This window comes from Rhinolophus hipposideros, assembly GCF_964194185.1.
Source record: "Rhinolophus hipposideros genome assembly, chromosome: 2".
Lineage (NCBI taxonomy): Eukaryota > Metazoa > Chordata > Mammalia > Chiroptera > Rhinolophidae > Rhinolophus > Rhinolophus hipposideros.
This window is the reverse complement of record NC_138048.1, coordinates 49,133,548-49,151,643: the sequence shown is the minus strand read 5'-3', so window position 1 is coordinate 49,151,643 and position 18,096 is coordinate 49,133,548. Positions and strand designations below refer to the sequence as shown.

Here is an 18,096-nt window from a genome sequence, read left to right as displayed (position 1 = left end):
CAGCACAGACATGAAAATATTCACCGTCCTTTATAAATGTATGCAAGAGCCTGAAACCCGGCCATATACCTCATTCCATGCTAACCTCTTAAATGAACATCTGGGTTCATTAAGAACAACTCGCTATTATGAAGAATGACTCCCATTGTATGTAAGGGTGAATAATCGGAAAAGGAATGTCATATCGTTGTCCACATCCTCATAACAAGTCATCAGGGTGGGTAGGAGAGCACTGTTATCCTTGCTGGGGACGGCAGTTCGGAGAAGTAAAGTGACGTGTTGGATATCACACAGCTAGAAAATGGTAGAGCTGGTGTGGAACCTCCGCGTATTCTGACTCCAAGCCTAGCTAGCACTCTTCTCCCCAGTTCTTCTCTGTGCTGAGTGGAAAGACTTTTCTCATCAGGTGGGATGCCTTAGTAAGAAGGCACAAAGGAAAGAGATGTACGATGGCAGTGCTGTCGGCCCTGCCTACCAGTACGGAGAGAGACCTTAGAAGTAGATTGTCCCCCCTCTTTTCACCTCACCACAGTGCCCCTGGCTTGTAAAACACTTAGGGAGGAAGCACCGTGTTTTCTTTACCAAAGGATTCACCATAGAGAGCTTTGAATAGCAATCTCTCCAAGGGCATCTAAAATAGGGTTCAAGCTAATCAGAGACAGTTTTGGGGACGCAGAGAAAAAACCGAGAGTGGTTAGATGGGTGTGTGGGAGGGGGTTGGGGATAAGGGGAAAGGTGAAGGGATTTGGAAGCAGCTGGTAACCACAAGATGGCCTCAGGGTTTTTTTTTTGAAAATTAATTTGGGGAAGGTATTCTATAATGTTGTAAAGATTTTGTTGGGTATCCGATGGACATGCGTCCTATTTGGGAGACCACCTCAGGGATACTGTGGATACCTGATCATGGCATTGTACACCAGAAGCTAAACATTAATGAATGCCAACTATAATTTTATATATATAATGTGATGGTTCAGTGTGAGGTCGGAGGGATAGTGGATGGGGGGAGGGGGGTTCACAGTATGAGGGATATAAATGATGAACGTCTAAGTATTACCTTGTTTTGTACACCTGAAACTAATAAATAAATAAATTAATTAAAAAAAAATAAATAAAATAAAATAGGGTTTAAGCTATAAAAATGGTATAGAAACACAGTGTGGGGAGATATCAGTATATTGTATAAGGTCCATACACATAGTCGATTACAGGTGCAGGTAGCCGCGGGGATAATTTGAGTCAGTGGATGGGACAAAATGACCTCTAACGAGTATAGGGATACTAATCTCTGACTCTTTCTCTCCTGTGCTCAATAAAGAGGTTGTGGACTCACTGTGTGTGTGTGTGTGTGTGTGTTTGTGCTCATGGAAGTGGGTAAATGGCATATACAAGGTGGGGGAAAGCCTGGCTCTAATTACCAAAGTGGAAGTTCAATGATACTGCCTTCCAAAAAGGTTGTCTATGACTTTTTCTAATGAAAAATTAATAGACACTTACTTGCTGCTGCCTTTAATTACATTTGCTAGAGACAAGTGTCTGCCAACCAGCGTGGCTCTGGCTGTCTTCCGTGCTGGAACTGCTCTCAGGAAAGCCCATTTGTTTGGGAGGAGAGAGGGCACCATTTTGGCTGTGCAGTTGAAGAGGCAGAAACATCAAGGGGTGGAGATTGTATCACCTTTTCTGTTAATGGGCCCCCGCCCATCAGCCTTGGCCAGACAGAAGCTGAAGCAAACACACCTTGGTAGAGCATGGACCAGGATTCTAAACTTGTGGGCCCAAAGGACCAAGGGAATCTTGAAAGAGGGCCACTAAGCCCTATCTGTAGGCATAATAAACATGCTCCCGCTACAAATACCATTTTTCTAATGTGTGGATGCTATAGGGATTGATAAAGTGTTAACTCATTTAAATCAATCACTAAATTTATAATAGCTTTTACCATTATGTATTTTTTTAGGATTTTTATTAAACTATAGCTAACATACAATTATTTTAGTTTCAGGTGTACATCATAGTTATTCAGCAGTACCCAGCCGGTACTAATCATAGTTATTGCCATATTATTGATTACATTCCCTATGCTAAAGAAGTGCTCTAGTCCAGCAACCATCTGACACCATACCACACTATCACAATATTATTGACTATATTTCCTATGCTGTATATTACATCCACAAGACTTATTTGTTTTATACCTGAAACTTTGAACCTCTTATTTTCCTTTATCTTTTCCACCTTTTTAATTTTTTAATCACAGTTGACATTCAATGTTATTAATTTCAGGTGTACAGCATAGTCATTAGACATTTATATAATTTAAGAAGTGATCCCCCTGACTAGTACGCACCTGGCACTATACATAGTTATTACCATATTATTAATTATATTCCCTAGGCTTTATTTTACATCCCCATGAATATTTTGTAACTACCAATTTGTATTTATTAATCCCTGCACCTTTTTCACCCTGCCCCAACCCCCTCCCATCTATCACTCCTATAGCTCTAGTAGCCATCTGACACCATCCATACTTATTACAATATTATTGATTACATTCCTTATACTATACCCTACATCCCCATGACTACTATGTAACAACCAATTCGTACTTAATCCCTTAACTACTGTTGATTCCCTCTAATGTATTCTTCATTTCTGTTATTATATTCTTTATTTCTGACTGGTACGTTTTTATGTTTCCTATCTCCTTGTTGAAGTTCTCCCTGAGATCATTGAGCATCCTTATAACCAGTGTTTGGAACTCTGCATCTGGTAGATTGCTTATCTCCATTTTGTTGCGTTCTTTTTCTGGAGCTTTGTTCTGCTCTTTTATTTGGGACATGTTTCTTTGTCTTCCCATTTTGGCTGCCTCCCTCTGTTTGTTTCTATGTATTGGGTAGGGCTGCTACGTCTTCCAGTGTGAGTAGAGTGGCCTTATGTAGTAGGTGTGCTGTGGGGCTCAGTGGTGCAGTCTTCCTGGTTACCTAAGCCATGCACCGCAGGTGTGTCACTTGCGTGGGTTGTGTGTGCCCTCCTTTTGTGGTTGAGCCTTGATTGCTGTTTGCATGTTAATAGGAGGGATTGACCCTCAGGCTCATTGGTTGTGAGGACTGGCCGTGGCTACAGTGGGGGAGTTGTGGTGCAGGGGCTTTGCTTCAGCAGGACTCTGGTGCCTGTCCAATCTGCCCCTTGGGTGTCATCCTTGGCAGCAGCTGGGTAATGCTCCAGTTCATTTCAAAGCTGGCCACTGGGCATGCCAGCCTCAGGGTCATCTGGGAGGGAACCCACTGCAGGTCAGGTTCAGCTGCAGCCCGTTTCCCACCAGGGGCCACCCAGCAGAAGCCATAAAGCAATCCGAAGATAGCTGCCGCCAGCACTGTGCTTGGATATGCCTTGAGAGGCCAAGCTACAAACCAAGTCCGGCTGTCACTAGTGCCGGGCTTAGGGCTGCTCAGCCAGTGGTATAAGATATGCTGAAGCCGGATGCTGCTTATCTGGATTCCTCGAACCTTTGAGAGACCCTAGGAATGTCTGCATCATGAGCCAAAGCGGGCGGTTTGTATGAAAAAGCCATTGGAAGCTGCTTGGGTGTGCCTGAAAGTTGGGTGGGCAGGGTCTTAAATCAAGGGGGGTGGAGGGGACGAATAAACAGCGTTAGCCAGCTTGATGGAGACTCAGAGATGGTGGTCGCCTGCACGCCGGGAAAGGAGAGCGCTCAACAAAGAAACAATGGCTTCAGCTCCTCTGTCCAGAAGAAAGCTGCCCCTTCAGCCTTCGTCCTGAAGCCAGACAGCTCAGTTTCCCCACCACATATATTCCTCTCACCTCTCCGGCTGCTGCCCCAGCACTGGAGCTCAGAGCCGGTGATTCTGTTGGTAAGTCCGTGCGTATTTCCTTTAGGAGGAGCACCTGGGGCTCCAGCCACCCTCTGTCTCACCCAGCCACAATCTCTGCTGGTTTTCACAACCATAAATTATGGGGACTTCTTTCTCTGGCACTGGTATCCTGGGCTGAGGAGCCTGGTAGGGTGCTGGGAGCCCTTGCTCCTTCAGGGGGGACCTCCATAGCCAAGATACCTCTCCCGATTTTCAATGGTCACATGCAGGTGTGGGACCAGCCCATTCTGCATCTCCGCCCCTCCTACCAGTCTTAAGGTAGCTTCTTTTGTATGTCCTTAGTTGTAGGGCTTTGGTTCAGCAAGATTATTCTAGACGATTCTCAGTGATGGTTGTTTTATAGTTTACTTGTAATTTTGATGTTGTCATGAGAGAAGATAAGCACAGAATTTACTTACTTTGCCATCTTGACTAGAACCGTCCCATTATGTATACCCTGTTGGGGTCCTTGACATTTTTTCACCTTAAAAATGGACCTTCATATGGGAAAAAAATAGGAACTTAATACTAGGATATTCTTTCTATAACTGTGAAGTAGGGTTACCGAAGGAATGTCTTTTTGGACTCAACCTTTCTCCAATTTTTTAACAGCTTTGTTGAGACATAAGTTACATTCTATAAAGTTCATCCATTTAAAGTGTGTAATTCAATAATTTTTAGTATATTTACAGAATTGTGGAACCATCACCATAATCTTAGAACAGTTTTCACCACTTCATTGTACTCATTAGCAGTTATTTCCCATGTCCCACCCCCACCCCCTACGCCACCCCCAGCTTTAGGCAGCCAGTGATCTATTTTTTGTTTCTATAGATTTGCCTATTTTAGACATTTCATATAAATAGGGTCATACAATAAGTGGTCTTTTGTGGCCAACTCTTATGCATATGTTAAGGTTCCTTCTCACCCCTCCCAGAAGCCTTTCTTGATCCCCTAAAATATAGGAATAGTTTTCTCCTATTAGTTCACAGCCTCTTGTTTGGAGTGTTCAAGAAGCACTTGGCTTAAGCTTAATGGCCCATCTTTGCTACCACTGTGCTTATCTCCAGCTAGTTCTGTGATTTCCTCACCTCTGACTTCTTGGGGGTGACATTTTGCTGGCATACTTCTTGGGCTCCCCCCACTCAGTTGTGTCCAGCATAGTTTTCTACTTGAAATGGTTAATCAGTTTATGTGTGTGAAAAAAATAAATGACTGACTCATGGAGACGTTCCCAGACTTTTAGGAAAACAAGGATTCAGGAGAAAGCCAGAGAAAGAAAGCAACATCAGGAACAGGAGCAAAGATGAAGCATGGAATGTAGGCATTACATTCCAATCTGCCATCAGGTGTGATCTTGCGTAGTAACTAGAGGACATTAAAAGGCCCTGGGCCTCAAAGGGTCCCCCATTTACCTCCAGCAGCAATTGAGGGAACAGATTAGTCACTCCTTTAGCTAAAGGCATTAACCGCCTCCATTAAAATGCAAATATCAGCACCTGGGAGAGTGGCAGATCAAGCTATTATCAGCCATTTCCACATCAGCTGCAATCTGAGCTCTTTGAATACTGTTTATTTCCTGTCCTCTGAAGGCCAGAGCTTTGGAGGTGGTGAGTATAGAATCTGGGAAAATAGAGGGCCTTGTTTCCTAGGCCAACTGCAAACTTCTTGTCATTCTTGATTTCCAGGCCAGGAAGGCCAGAGGTCAAAAGTAAAAGGGCTGATGTCCTTGGTTTCTCCTCAGAACTCCTGGTGGGTGGTGGGCTAGAGTGGAGAATAGCTCCTAGAGACCTCAGCCATCTGTGCCCAATGGCTAAGATACTGGGCTCCAAACCTCCGTGGATGACCTACCCTCAAGACACTCAATGCTCCGTTAGCTACTCTCTGACTTGGGGATAACAATAAGTTAGTTTTTGTGGAAACAGTAAATCATCCAGTTTGAAACATGGGGCTTGCACTCAAAATGCAAATGTCCAGGGAAGGTTAACACACTTTTGGAAATGGGATGATCCTTAAGGTTCTTTCACCCTTGAGAGAGCCTAGGATTCTTAGAGTTCCTTAATTCCTTGTGAAGAACTCATTATAGGTCAGGGCTCCCCTGGGCAGTTGGCAAAGTTCATTTTTGACCCCTAATTTCTAACTGTCTTCCATTTCTGCGCTCTTCCTGCTGCTGGGCAACCATGCCCTTTTCTGGTTCCACTTGCCTCGGGAAATGCTCAGTGGTCCCAAGTGTTCTCTCCTTCTGCTCCCTAACTCATCCCCGCACCTAAACAGCAAGCATCCATTCTCTTAGTGCCCCTAACCTTGGTTGGGCTTTAATGGAGGAAGCCTGTGGATTGAACTCATTCATACTGACTTGATCACAACTGACAGCCCTGGCATAAATCTTTCAACCCCTAGAAGTATCTGAATGCATTATTTCAACCAGTTTATTAGGATATGATTTACATACCATAAAGTTCACCCAGTATTCAATACAATTCAGTGGTTTTTAGTATACTTACCAAGTCGGGCAATCATCTCCATAACCTTATTTTAGAACATTTGCATGACCACCAAAAGAGATCTTGTACCCATTAACCATCGCTCCCTATTTCTACCCCTCCCCAGGCCTAGACAACCACTAATTTACTTTCTGCCTCTGTATTTTCCATATTCATTTTTAGGGAATGATTGCCATTCCAAAGCATGCCTATCTCAAGGCAGAATTTTAAGTCGAGTGGGGGAAGGTATTATTCGGTAGGGGAGTATTACTGATATCCACTTCTACAAATATTTCTAAATATTCTAACATATTAATGTTCTGATTTCCAAAGTAGAAATATTCTTCTAAAAAAAAAAAAAGAAAAGCCTGGGGAATGAAGAATGAAGTCCCAAAGGTAACTGAGAAAAGATGGCTGGAGGGGGAGGGGTTTCTGCAGATACCCCAAAGGGACTGCTGTGTCCTGGGGTGTGTGATCACCTGACCTCTGCAAACCAAGTACTCATTTCAGAGAGTGGCCTGAGGTGGTCCTTGGGTCAGCTCCTATCTGATGACAATAACCAGGTGTACATCCTGGAGCTGGTCTTCTAAACCTCTGCCTTTTAGTCCTGTGACACGCCCCCCCCCCCTTCTTGGTTTTCTTCTGGCCTTGAGGCCTCTCCTCTGCACAGGCTTGACCCCTGGGTTTCCTGGTCAGCCCTCCACAGGTATCCGCCAGCCAATAGTATCACTCCCATCACCAGGCCACTTTTGGGCTCCGTCCACATCTGTTCTGCAATAGCTTCCTGACTGGTCCCCTGTGCTCTTGAATCTTGCTTTTCCAGTAGTTACATCATTGCCAGAGTTTGCCTCCCAACATATAATGGACCAGGACATTCCTGTCCCCAAATTCAGCGACGCTTCATGGTCTTGAAGCTGAAGCCCTCCCTCTTCCGCAGTGTTCAGGAGCCAACCCACCTTTCCATCTTCACCCAGGGTTGCTACTCCACTCCCCTTCACACACTTTGGACTCCATTCTGCTCATTATTCCTCAATGTACCATTGGTTTATCTAACAAACAACTACGGGGCACCTCTTATGTGCCAGGCACCAGGCTAAGCACTGGCCACAAGAGTAAGATACAAACTCTGCCCTTAAGGAGTTCTGCTGGCTGTGGAGACAGTTCTGGAAACAAGTCAAGCTAATACAACTTGACAAGTGCTATCGTACAGATAAAAAACAAGGTGTGCTGGGACCTGAGGAGGAGTGCCTAACAGCCTGCAGGAAGGGGAGGGCATTAGACAGGGTGTCACAGAGGTGCTATAACTTTGAGTTGTGTGTGTGTGGTGATGGAGGGAGAGGGTAATTTCTGCAGAGGCATAAAGTACAGTTCAGAGTGGGATGGATGACGTGGGCAAGTGGTGAACAATGAACACTGGCAGGTAGGAAGAGGCTGTTTCATGACAGTCTTTAGTAGAGTATGTGACATTCATGTTCAGATTGGGACAAAGTGGAGGACAGATTAGAGGGCAAGGAGGAAGGAGAAGGGAGAGTTGGTAATTGTCTAGTCAAGGAGGTGGGGGAGTGCCTGGGTACAGGAAGTAACCAGAGAATGTGGAAGAAGAGACAGACGTGAAAAGACAAGGGCAAAGAGGCAGGACTCTGCGGAAGGGATAGGAATGGAGAAGGGATCATCACTCTAAGATCAGGGAGTTGAGGGGAATGATAATTCTACCAGTGAAGAGAAAACAGAGGCAGGAGCAAGGTTGTTGGAGATGATCTTAGTTTCTGAAAAATGGAATCTGGGGTGCTGTTGGTGGGTACCAAGCAGCATCCATGGGGAGCTCTCCAATGGACAAGGGGAGCTTGGAACTGAAAAGGGCGTCAGGGACTGAAGATACAAATTTCAGAAATAACTTACAGGGGAAAAAAATGGGTTTATCCTTTGACTCAGCAATTCTTATAGGAATTTCTCTAAGGATAAAGTTGTGTTTGAAGATCTATCTACAAAAATGCTCTTTGTTTATAAGAGTAAAAGAGTGGGAACTTTTTATAAACTGCTATGACAGTGAAAAATGTCCAACCGTAGAGAATTGGTTAAATAAATTATGCTATATTGATGCAACGGAACAATAAAACGGATATTGTAGATGAATGCTTTATTGACATGAAAAAACATCCACAATTTTTGCTAAGTAGAAAAAAGCAGATTCTAAAACTGCTAGTAGAGTAACAGTCCCATTTTTTGTTTAAGAAAAAAATTAAGATGTTAATGGTTCTTTCTAGGTGGTATGATTTTTCTTTTTCTTTTCTTTCTTTTTTTAGTTTTTCTACATTTAATCACACATGGCTTTTGTTATAAGATGGTTATTTTAAAATTTTGAATAAATTAAAAAGAATGACCTAGGGAGAGCTTAGGGAATGAGAAGGCTCAAGGATGAAACTGAGTCATTTTCATATATCTGACCATCTGGCCTCTGTCCATGCAATTGCCTGTCCTGGGTATTGCTCCCAAATCATATTTGCTACATGGTTACATGGTAGGGTACAAGTAGCAGGATTCCATGCTGCTGCCAACTACAGACCTTGGGCAAACTTCTTGATTCGCTAAGTCTCAGTTCTTTTATCTTTACAGTGGGGAAAATAACATCTTCCTCCAAATGGTTATATGACAATAAAATATTTACAGACATATAGTAGTTGCTTCATAGATACAAGTTCATCCTCCCTTTCTTACTCATCCTTCCCTGCTAGCCCCAGATTCAACCTCCAGAACATTGTTTTGACCCTCACAGTGGGAAATGATGCCCCTTTTCTCTGAACCTCATAAATGCTTTGTTTGGACCTCTGTCGAACACTGATTGAATTGTGCTCTGGAATTAGTAGCTAGCTGGTCTCCCTCCTGACTGCAGCCAGAGTTGGGTCATCTCTCCCTGTAGCACTGAGCAGAGTGTTTTGCACGTACGGGGTGCTCTATGAATGTTTGTTCACTAAATTCATGGTGTTTCTTATGACTTAGCTAATCATGGATTACTTAAAGGCTGGAATACTCAAGGGTTAATCAGACCTCTTGGAATTTTTCTCCTCCCAATTTGTAACGCTGGCAAGGTTTATCTTCCAATCTGCAAAGAAGTGACCAGAGAAAGGAAAGCTTACTCAGACCTTTAGGCTCCTTGTCAGAAGCTCTGCAGAGAGACTTGGAGAATAAGGACAGTAAAGTGAAGGCTGTTTCTCCCTTCCCTGGATAGAGGTGTGGTTCTCCTACCCTCTCACTGCCTGAGAGGGTTCTCCTACCCTTTACACTGCCTGAACTTCCCACAGGACAGCTTAGGGGCAAAGGGAATTGGGTAGGTGTGTCATTCCACGGGCCTAGGTCCTCTTTGGCAGAAAGCAGAGTCCTTCTGTCCACTCACTCCTGCCTCTTTGTTTCTGGCCCAGTGCGGGAGTATCTGGCCATTCTCTGTCTCCTTCGTCCCCCCCCTTCCCCCTCAAGAGGAGGCTCCACTTTGCTCTGGTGCACCCTTCTGATAACACCTTGCTAGGCAGGGGAGGCCGCTGGCGCTGACAAAAGATTTTTCAGTTGCAAGTTAGGAGACCTGTGTGGCCCTTGGCAAGCTGATTTAAGTTCTCGGAGACTCCGTTTCTGCATCTATAAACTGGGAATAGGCACACGGGCCCTGTCCGCTGTCACATCTCAGGGTTATTGAGGGGAATCAAATGAGATTTTTAAAAAAGTATGAACAGGCAAAGAACTCTCCCCAAACGCCAGGTGTTCCTAATGTTGTCTGCGGGGCTCCCTCTCGGTAACTATCCTCCAAAGCAGTCCTGTGCGCCCCGCCCCGGCTGCGTCAGCCTCACCCACCGCGTTTCCATCTTCTCTGTCGATGTCTTTCTGCACCTCAGAGATCCGCAGCCTCTCCATCTCCCCGGCCCATTTCCGGGTCTGGCTCGTGGACCCCTCTAGGGATGGTGGTCTCCGACTGCCAGCAGCAGTCGCTGCCTGGGTGCCCCCCCCAACCCCCGCCTTGTGCGCCCTCCTTTGGCACGGCCGCCAGGCCAGAGAATCGCCCAATAAGAGCGCCGGACTCCAGTCTGACAGCTCGGGAAACGGCCAATCGAGCCGTACCAGAGAAGGGGGGAGCAGTGCTGGGGCTGAAGTTGGGCGGAATGGGGGGAGGGGGAGTAAAGGGGGATGCAAAAGAGGGGAACTAGGACTAGGGGCGCAAAACCAGGAGGGGCGGGGGAGTGCCGCACGCCGCCCAGGTCCGGCGCAGGGACGGCCGGCTGGACGCAGCTCCAGGCGTCAGAAAAGGAGGGGGCGCCACTAGAATTTTAGGTGAGGAATAGGAGCTGGGACCCTTGAAGCCCCCGGAGCCCGGCCTGAGGATGCCCGGGGGGCGAGGAGGCGGGGGCAGCGGCCCGGCCAGGGGCGGAGGCGGCCGCAAACCCTTGTGAGCCGAGGCCGGAGCGGCGCGGGGGGCGGGGAGGTGGCGGGAGGAGGGGATGCGGAGGGCGCTCCCGCGGCGGCGGCGGCGGCAAGCGGGCGAGAAGGGCGGAGCGGCGCGAGCGGCCAGAGCGGCGCAGGGCCCGAGGCATGCATGGCGCGCCCTGAGCCCGGCTCCCGCGGGCCCCCCCGGAGCGCCCCTGGGTCGCAGCGGCTCTTGGGCGGGCCCCTGTCAGCCGGCTGCATCTGAGCGGATCTCTGGATGCCGTGCTCCGCGAGAGAAGCCCGCCTGCGTTGGGGCAGAACGGCGGCGGAGCCGCGCCGGATCCCGCCCTCCGCCTAGTCCTTCTGCGCCCGGCCGCGGTGGGCCCGCAGCCGGCGGCGAGGAGCCTGGGGCTTGCGGAGCCGGCTGGACAGCCCTCCTGGGCTGGCGGGTCCCAGCCGGCCCCGCTCCGTGCCGGGAGAAGGCGGAGGCAGGAGGGGAAGGGCCGCGCCGCTGAGCGGGTCCTCGCCCCCGCCCCCTGCGTGGACGCGCTGAAGGCTCGGCCGGACTGTCGCGGGGGCCAGGCTCCCACTGTCGCCGCTGGAGGTGGGGGATGCGGACTACGGCCCCCCCGGGCTCCAGGACCCTCCCCTCGGGGCTCCGGAGCTGTCGCTCCGCCTGCCGCCCCCTCCCCCGTCCTCTCCACCCCCCATCCCACCTCCCCACCCCTCGTAAGAAAATAATGCTGCTTGGCGCTCGCACCTCCCAGTCTCTCCCAGCCCGCCGCGAGGAAAGGGCGCCCGCCTGGTGTCCACGCCGGGACCCCCGCCGCGCCGCCCGAGCCGCCGCCTCACCGCGAGTGCTGCTGGGTTCCGCTAAGGCATAATCTGCGAGTGCCGCGCCCGGGCACTGCCGGCCCCGGGGAGGCGCCGCCTGCAAGGACATCGCTCCGTCCCGCCGCGTCCGCAACTCCGGTCCTCGGCGAGCTCGACGCGAGCCGGGAGTCGGACGTCCCCTTGCGCGCGGCAAGATCAAGTCAGCGCCCCGCTGCCCCAGCTCGGAGCCAACTCCATCTCGGACCTGGGACTCCTAACGCGGACCGTCGGCTACTTCTCACCGCGTGGCTGTGCTGCCTCCCCGGACGCCCTCCCGCGGCCCTCCTTCTCCGCTCAGGACGGGGGTGCCACGATGTCCCGCTGCTGCGCAGGGCCCCGGGCCGCCCCCGACGTGTGACCCCAGCCTGGTCCCCCTGCTCGGCCGTCCGCCCTCCCCTTGGAGACCCCCGTCCCGGTCCCCGGGGGAGGAGGAAGACGACGACGAGGCCGAGGGGGGGATGTCTGGCTCCAAAAGCGTGAGCCCCCCGGGCTACGCAGCGCAGACAGCGGCGGCGCCGGCGTCTCGGGGAGGCCCGGAACACCGCTCGGCGTGGGGAGAGGCCGACTCCCGCGCCAACGGCTATCCCCATACCCCCGGGGGTTCGGCCCGCGGCTCCACCAAGAAACCCGGGGGGGCGGTGACCCCGCAGCAGCAGCCGCGCCTGGCCAGCCGCTGGCGCGGCGACGACGACGACGACCCTCCGCTGAGTGGCGACGACCCCCTGGCCGGGGGCTTCGGCTTCAGCTTCCGCTCCAAGTCTGCCTGGCAGGAGCGCGGCGGCGACGACTGCGGTCGGGGCAGCCGCCGGCAGCGGCGGGGCGCGGCCGGAGGGGGCAGCACCCGGGCGCCCCCTGCGGGCGGCGGCGGCGGCTCCGCGGCGGCGGCGGCGGCGGCGGCGGCCGGGGGGACGGAGGTGCGCCCCCGCTCGGTGGAGCTGGGCCTGGAGGAACGGCGGGGTAAGGGTCGCGCGGCCGATGAGCTGGACGCCAGCGCCGTCGAGGGCGACGAGGGGTCCGGGGATGGCGGCAGCTCGGCGGGCTCGCGCGCGGGCCCCGGCCCAGTGCTGTCCCTGGGCGCCTGCTGCCTGGCGCTGCTGCAGATATTCCGCTCCAAGAAGTTCCCGTCGGACAAGCTGGAGCGGCTGTACCAGCGCTACTTCTTCCGTCTGAACCAGAGCAGCCTCACCATGCTCATGGCTGTGCTGGTGCTCGTGTGCCTCGTCATGCTGGCCTTCCACGCGGCGCGGCCCCCCCTCCAGCTGTCCTACCTGGTGGTGCTGGCGGCTGCCGTGGGGGTGATCCTCGTGATGGCCGTGCTCTGCAACCGTGCAGCCTTCCACCAGGACCACATGGGCCTGGCCTGCTACGCGCTCATCGCGGTGGTGCTGGCCGTCCAGGTGGTCGGCCTGCTGCTGCCCCAGCCGAGAAGCGCCTCTGAGGGCATCTGGTGGACTGTGTTCTTCATCTACACCATCTACACGTTGCTGCCCGTGCGCATGCGGGCGGCGGTGCTCAGCGGGGTGCTCCTGTCTGCCCTCCACCTGGCCATCGCCCTGCGCACCAACGCCCAGGACCAGTTCCTGCTCAAGCAGGTAGGGGCCCATCTGGCCGCAAGGACCGGATTGTGGGGTGGGCAAGCATCCGCCTGACTCCAAAGAGAGGCATCCCACCCTCCCTGCCCTTTTTAAAGTCGTGAAAAGAGGCAGAGAGACTAAGGCTGTCCTGCTGCGTGGTCTCTGTGAGCCTCTTAACCCACCCTGAGCGCCAGCATCTTAGAGAGTGCCCTTGCATTATGTATAATGCTCCTGGCCCGGTGGAAAACGCGCCGTGAGCTGTAGTCATCATTGTGGGCATGAGAAAGAGGGAGGAGGGTCGGAAGAGAAAATTCTGTGGAGAGGCCCCCTTCTCTTCCTGTGCTTCTGTCCCTGTATATAAAAGGCCTCTGACAAAAGGCTAGACCTGGAGCATCTTCTCTCTTCTGAGAGCCACTACTGGTTTGTTAACTGAATTCTGGATAGAGGACTGGGGAGGGGAGGCCCTTGCCGCCCTAAGGAGCAGAAATGCTAGCCCTGCCAATTGTCTGATAGTTGGGGTTTGGGAGCTGGAGCTATCCCTGAATTGACCGAGGACTGCCACGTTTGTTTCATTTACAAAAGTGCCCCGGGCCAAAAGGCTGCCTTCAGCAAAGGTAGGAAGTAGCTTCTGAGATGTGTTTGGTGGCAGTCCCCCTCCTGGCCTGAACAGAAAACGAGTGCTGAATGGTGTGACCCCTTCATGTGGGTGCTCCTGGTTCTTGCTTGTGGTGGAGGCTTTTTATCCCTGTTGGGACTGGTTGGACACGCCGAGAACGGCGGGCTCAGGAGGAAATACAACTTTTGCCTGGTTAACTAGGAACTCCACAGAAGGCTTCTGGGAGAAGGGTGAGACGAGCCCCTCTGACGAGCACGCCTTCTCACTTTAGCAGTCCCCTTGTCTGTGGCTCCATGGACCTCCTCCATTGATCCCTGAGGAGCCCTCTGGTTGCATGCAGAGCTGGTTTGCATGCAGCTCAATTGGGAGAGAGTCAAGTGAGCCCTTGCCAGCCCCTTGACCATGGACCCCACGGCACCCCTCAGTGGGTATTTGTCTCCTCTACAGAATCTCTTAACTGTATCCCATTGTCATTACCTTACTCCTCTCCATCTCTAATGCCTTTCTCAGACTTTGATCCTGTTGAGTACCAGCTTTTTCTTGAGGAGCCCCGCCACACTCTCTGAGTCTCACACCGGGAATAGCACCAGTATGTACTTAAGGGTGCTGGGCTCTAGCTGCCCCTCCAAGGTGCTCTCCGACTGGGAAGGAGGGGACCCGCAACTCTCTAGGCCCCAGATTCCTCTTCTAGGGAATGAGAGGATTGTGTGTACCCCTTCCAGTTCCACCCTCCTCTGTCCCAAGCCTCACCTCACATAAGGAGCCCTGTCCTTCCATCCCAGCCATGTTGACCTTTCCTTCTGCATGGTAACAATGGAGTCAGAGAGTGGAGCACTTACTTATTCTCCAGGATCCATTGGTTTTGTTCCCCATCTAGTATAAGCTACTTGGACTCAGGAGTCCTGAATTATACGTTTTTCCTCCTTCACCCTCTCTCTCTTGTCCAGCACAGTGACAGGGTACTTAATAGGGATTTCATAACTGCTGCCAATTTGGTTGGGTTCCAGTGAGTGGAGTAGGTGGGGTTGTTGATGCTAAGTTAAAGTTTTTCTGATCTGGGATCAGAAAAAGCAAAAACCAGATTTGGGATACACGGTCTGATTACAGATTTAGCAATCCAGCCTGTGTGATTTCAGGAGACTGGAGTCAGAGCCCAGGAAAGGAGTGCTGACCCTGGGGTGCTCCAGCCCCCTCTTAGCCTGGAAGTGCTATTGTAGCAACAGTGTCTGTCTGACTCCCCCTTGTAGTTCCTCAGGCAAATCTTTCTCCTCTTCCCGCCTCCACCAGCCCACACCCCCAGCTTCTCCCCACTGTGGTCTTTAGACCTTTGCTTGGCTGTTACAGGCTTTTGGGTGGATTTACACTTCTCAAGATCTTGGTTTGGTACAGCTGAGCTTGTTAAGAATGGTCTGTAACAAGGGAATGCAAACATTGTTTCTATTTGGCTCCAGAGAGAACTGAATCTTTTTTGTGTGTATTTGATTTACCTTTCTGATTATGTCTGATGTAAAATTTGTATTTCTTGAACAAATTCTGCTGGATGGTGGGGAAATATTAGTGGGATAGTCCAGCATTAAACTCTACCTTAGGTTAACCCCCAGTGGCAGGTGTTTTGAGGATGGCTTCGGTTAGATACCTTGTTCTTTTCTTTGATGAAGACAGGATTCAGGGAAATGGGGCAGCAGTGCGTGGTTTCTAATGTTGGGGCTTTGAGAAGTCCCCTCCACGGTGCCTCGGACACATAGTAGGTCCTCAGGAAACTGTATTGGCATTTCTTCAGTTCTCCTGCGAGGCTGGCTCCCTTGCTCCCACTACCCAAATCTCAATATCAATATGTGACCTGAGTACTTTACTCTTTCCCAACCCTTCTTATGTTTGGGGCTCTGCCTTTTGTTCCAGTTAGAAGGAACATTTGGTTTCTTAACTGGTCCCTCCTGCTGGCTTTTACTCGAGAGAATAGAGAGGCATGGTGGGGTAGCCCTCTTTGGGGGATGATGTTTCTTGCTTCCAGGGCATCTCTGGCTCTAGCCCTTCCCCTGGTACACTCCCTCCCCCTCTGCACTTTCTCACTTCCTTTCTCTCCCCTCCCCTCCAGTCCCCTGTTGCTCTCTAACCACCTCTCCTCTGCCTGCCTGCTCTGCGTCCCCATCTTTCACTTCCCATCTGCAGCCTCTCACCTCTCCTTCTGTGCTTGTCTCACTGTTGTCTCCTCCGTGAGGTACAGTAGGAGCATCACGGTGTTGTTTTTTCTCCTTCTTTGCCTGTTACAAGTCCCTCTGCTACACCCATACCATAAATAACACTTGAGCATCTGCCAAACACATTCCTCACTTGTGTTAATAGGCTGCGATGATGCCCGAGCCTGTTGCCATGGTGACCTCATTTTTGTTTGACTGTATCCCACTCTGCTACATAAAGCCTCTGCCTGCACTCACACACAAGCAAGCACACTCACACAACTATTACATATGCTTAGCTATTAAATATTATTTTGGAGAAACTCTGGGCCCCATGGGGGCAGGTGGTCATTTGGCCCTGGAGATGAGCATTTCCAGTGTCGGGTATTACTCTAGGAGGTGATGATGGATAGGAGAGCTCTTTGAAAAGTAGAGAGTTCTATTCAATGTGGGGAATTATTCTGTAGCCACATTAACCTGCCTGAGATGGTTTCTGAGGAGAAGATTCTGACCCCGTGTGCGTCCCTGTGAGCTTGGGAGAGCTGTTGTTATAGGTTGCTCTGGAGAGCTGTCAGAGGTGGCTCCTGCAGTGTGGGACGGCCCATCCCCCACCCGGCCTATCTTCAGCTCCTTCCTTTCTTCCCCCCTAACCCTTTGGAGAATCTCAGTGATTTCCTGCATTTCATCCTTTGTTCCTGTTTTAACCTGCAACTGTCACCAGTTGTTGCGGACACCACATAGATACAGTGTGGGTGATATTCTGTGAGTGTAAGCACGTGTGTCTGTAGCCAGAAGGCGGGGATGGATGGGGGTGGGGACCTACTGCCGCGGCTGCCAAGAGGGTAGGGGCATGTGTGTTCATGAGTACATATGTGCACGCGTGTCTCTAGTGTGGGCTGGCTCCAGTGTGCGCACGCTTGTGTGTGCGCATTCGTGTGTGTGTGTGTGTGTGTGTGTGTGTGTGTCCTGTGGGCTGGCCCAGGTGATGGAGGTGGGCCTGGGGAATCCTTTGTGTTGACTTTCAAAGGAGATCATTACAGCTCTGGCCGTTTTATTCTTGGCTGGTTGCTGGCTTCCTGTGACCGGTTGCCTTTCTGATTCTGGGCCTTGATGGCTCTTCTGACCTTGACCTCTGGCTCCTCAGGGAAGTACCCTGCATACACACGCCCCTTTTCCATAATGAGGCTGGGGGCTAGACTTGAGTGGTCAGCTGTCCTGGCCATGGAGTCCCACCCTTCCCTTTCAAAAACCCTTCTCACTTAGCTGCCCAGTGAGCCCCACTGAAAAGCCACCTCCATGCTCTGGAACTGGGCCCAGAGGCCTGTTTGGTGGGTTTCTGTGGCTGCCCCACGTGTGCTGTTGGCAGCCACTGCCTCCCTGACCGCCTGGGTGGTGTGGAGGAGGACACACTTCCACCGCAATGGCCGGGAGCGGGAGTTGCCTGCCGCCCACTACTTAGCCCAGCACCCGCATTTCTGGACCAGAGAAACCTGACCTTGGTGAACTCCAGTAGCACAGCAGGCTGGCGTGGGGAGGAGGGGGGTGCTGCCTTTGGAGCTGAGGAGCGGCTGCTTGTCTTGCCTCAAAGCTAATTGTATTTGCCAATTATTTTTGCTAATTGTTTTCGATTATGTTGCCTTCTCTGTGCAGTAGGAAGGAGGTGCTTAGACGGGAGCAGAAGCCTCTGGATGGGGGTTGAGCAGGCGGCTTCTAGACCCAGGTGTGCCTCGATTCCCAGGGGGGGGACTTCAGGAATGGCAGAGACCCAGCCCAGGAGCAGAACGATCAGCTGCTGTACTTGCAGGAGTGTTCCCTGTGAATAATTCAATCTGAGTTTTGATCTGGAGCAAGAGCATGAGGTCTGTGTGCTCTGGAACCCAGAACAGCGTGCTCATGTTCCACTATAAAGAGAACACAGACGATGTCTTAAACCCCGTCACGGAAACCTGCCCAGGCTCACAGAAGAGGTTTCAAAGTCAGCTGAAAAGGCTGGGACAGAAGCTTTCCTGTGTTGGCAGAGATAAGAGTCACTCTGTCCGAGGGTGCACCCGCAGCAGAAGCAGGCGGTGGCCTCCTTGGCTCCCGAGAGGT

The 18,096-nt window shown here is 51.3% G+C and overlaps 1 protein-coding gene across 3 annotated transcripts in view; it reads left to right on the top strand.

Annotated features, from left to right (window-relative positions):
* The first annotated feature begins 11,959 nt into the window (after nucleotides 1-11,959).
* ADCY5 (adenylate cyclase 5) overlaps nucleotides 11,960-18,096 on the top strand; it is a 153,724-nt gene continuing 147,587 nt past the window's right edge. For all 3 annotated transcript variants that reach the window (XM_081026197.1, XM_081026196.1, XM_081026195.1), the window contains exon 1: nucleotides 11,960-13,230. In XM_081026197.1, the coding sequence (XP_080882323.1) occupies nucleotides 12,097-13,230 (1,134 nt within the window). In that variant the 5' untranslated portion in view covers nucleotides 11,960-12,096. The remainder of the gene's footprint in view (nucleotides 13,231-18,096) is intronic.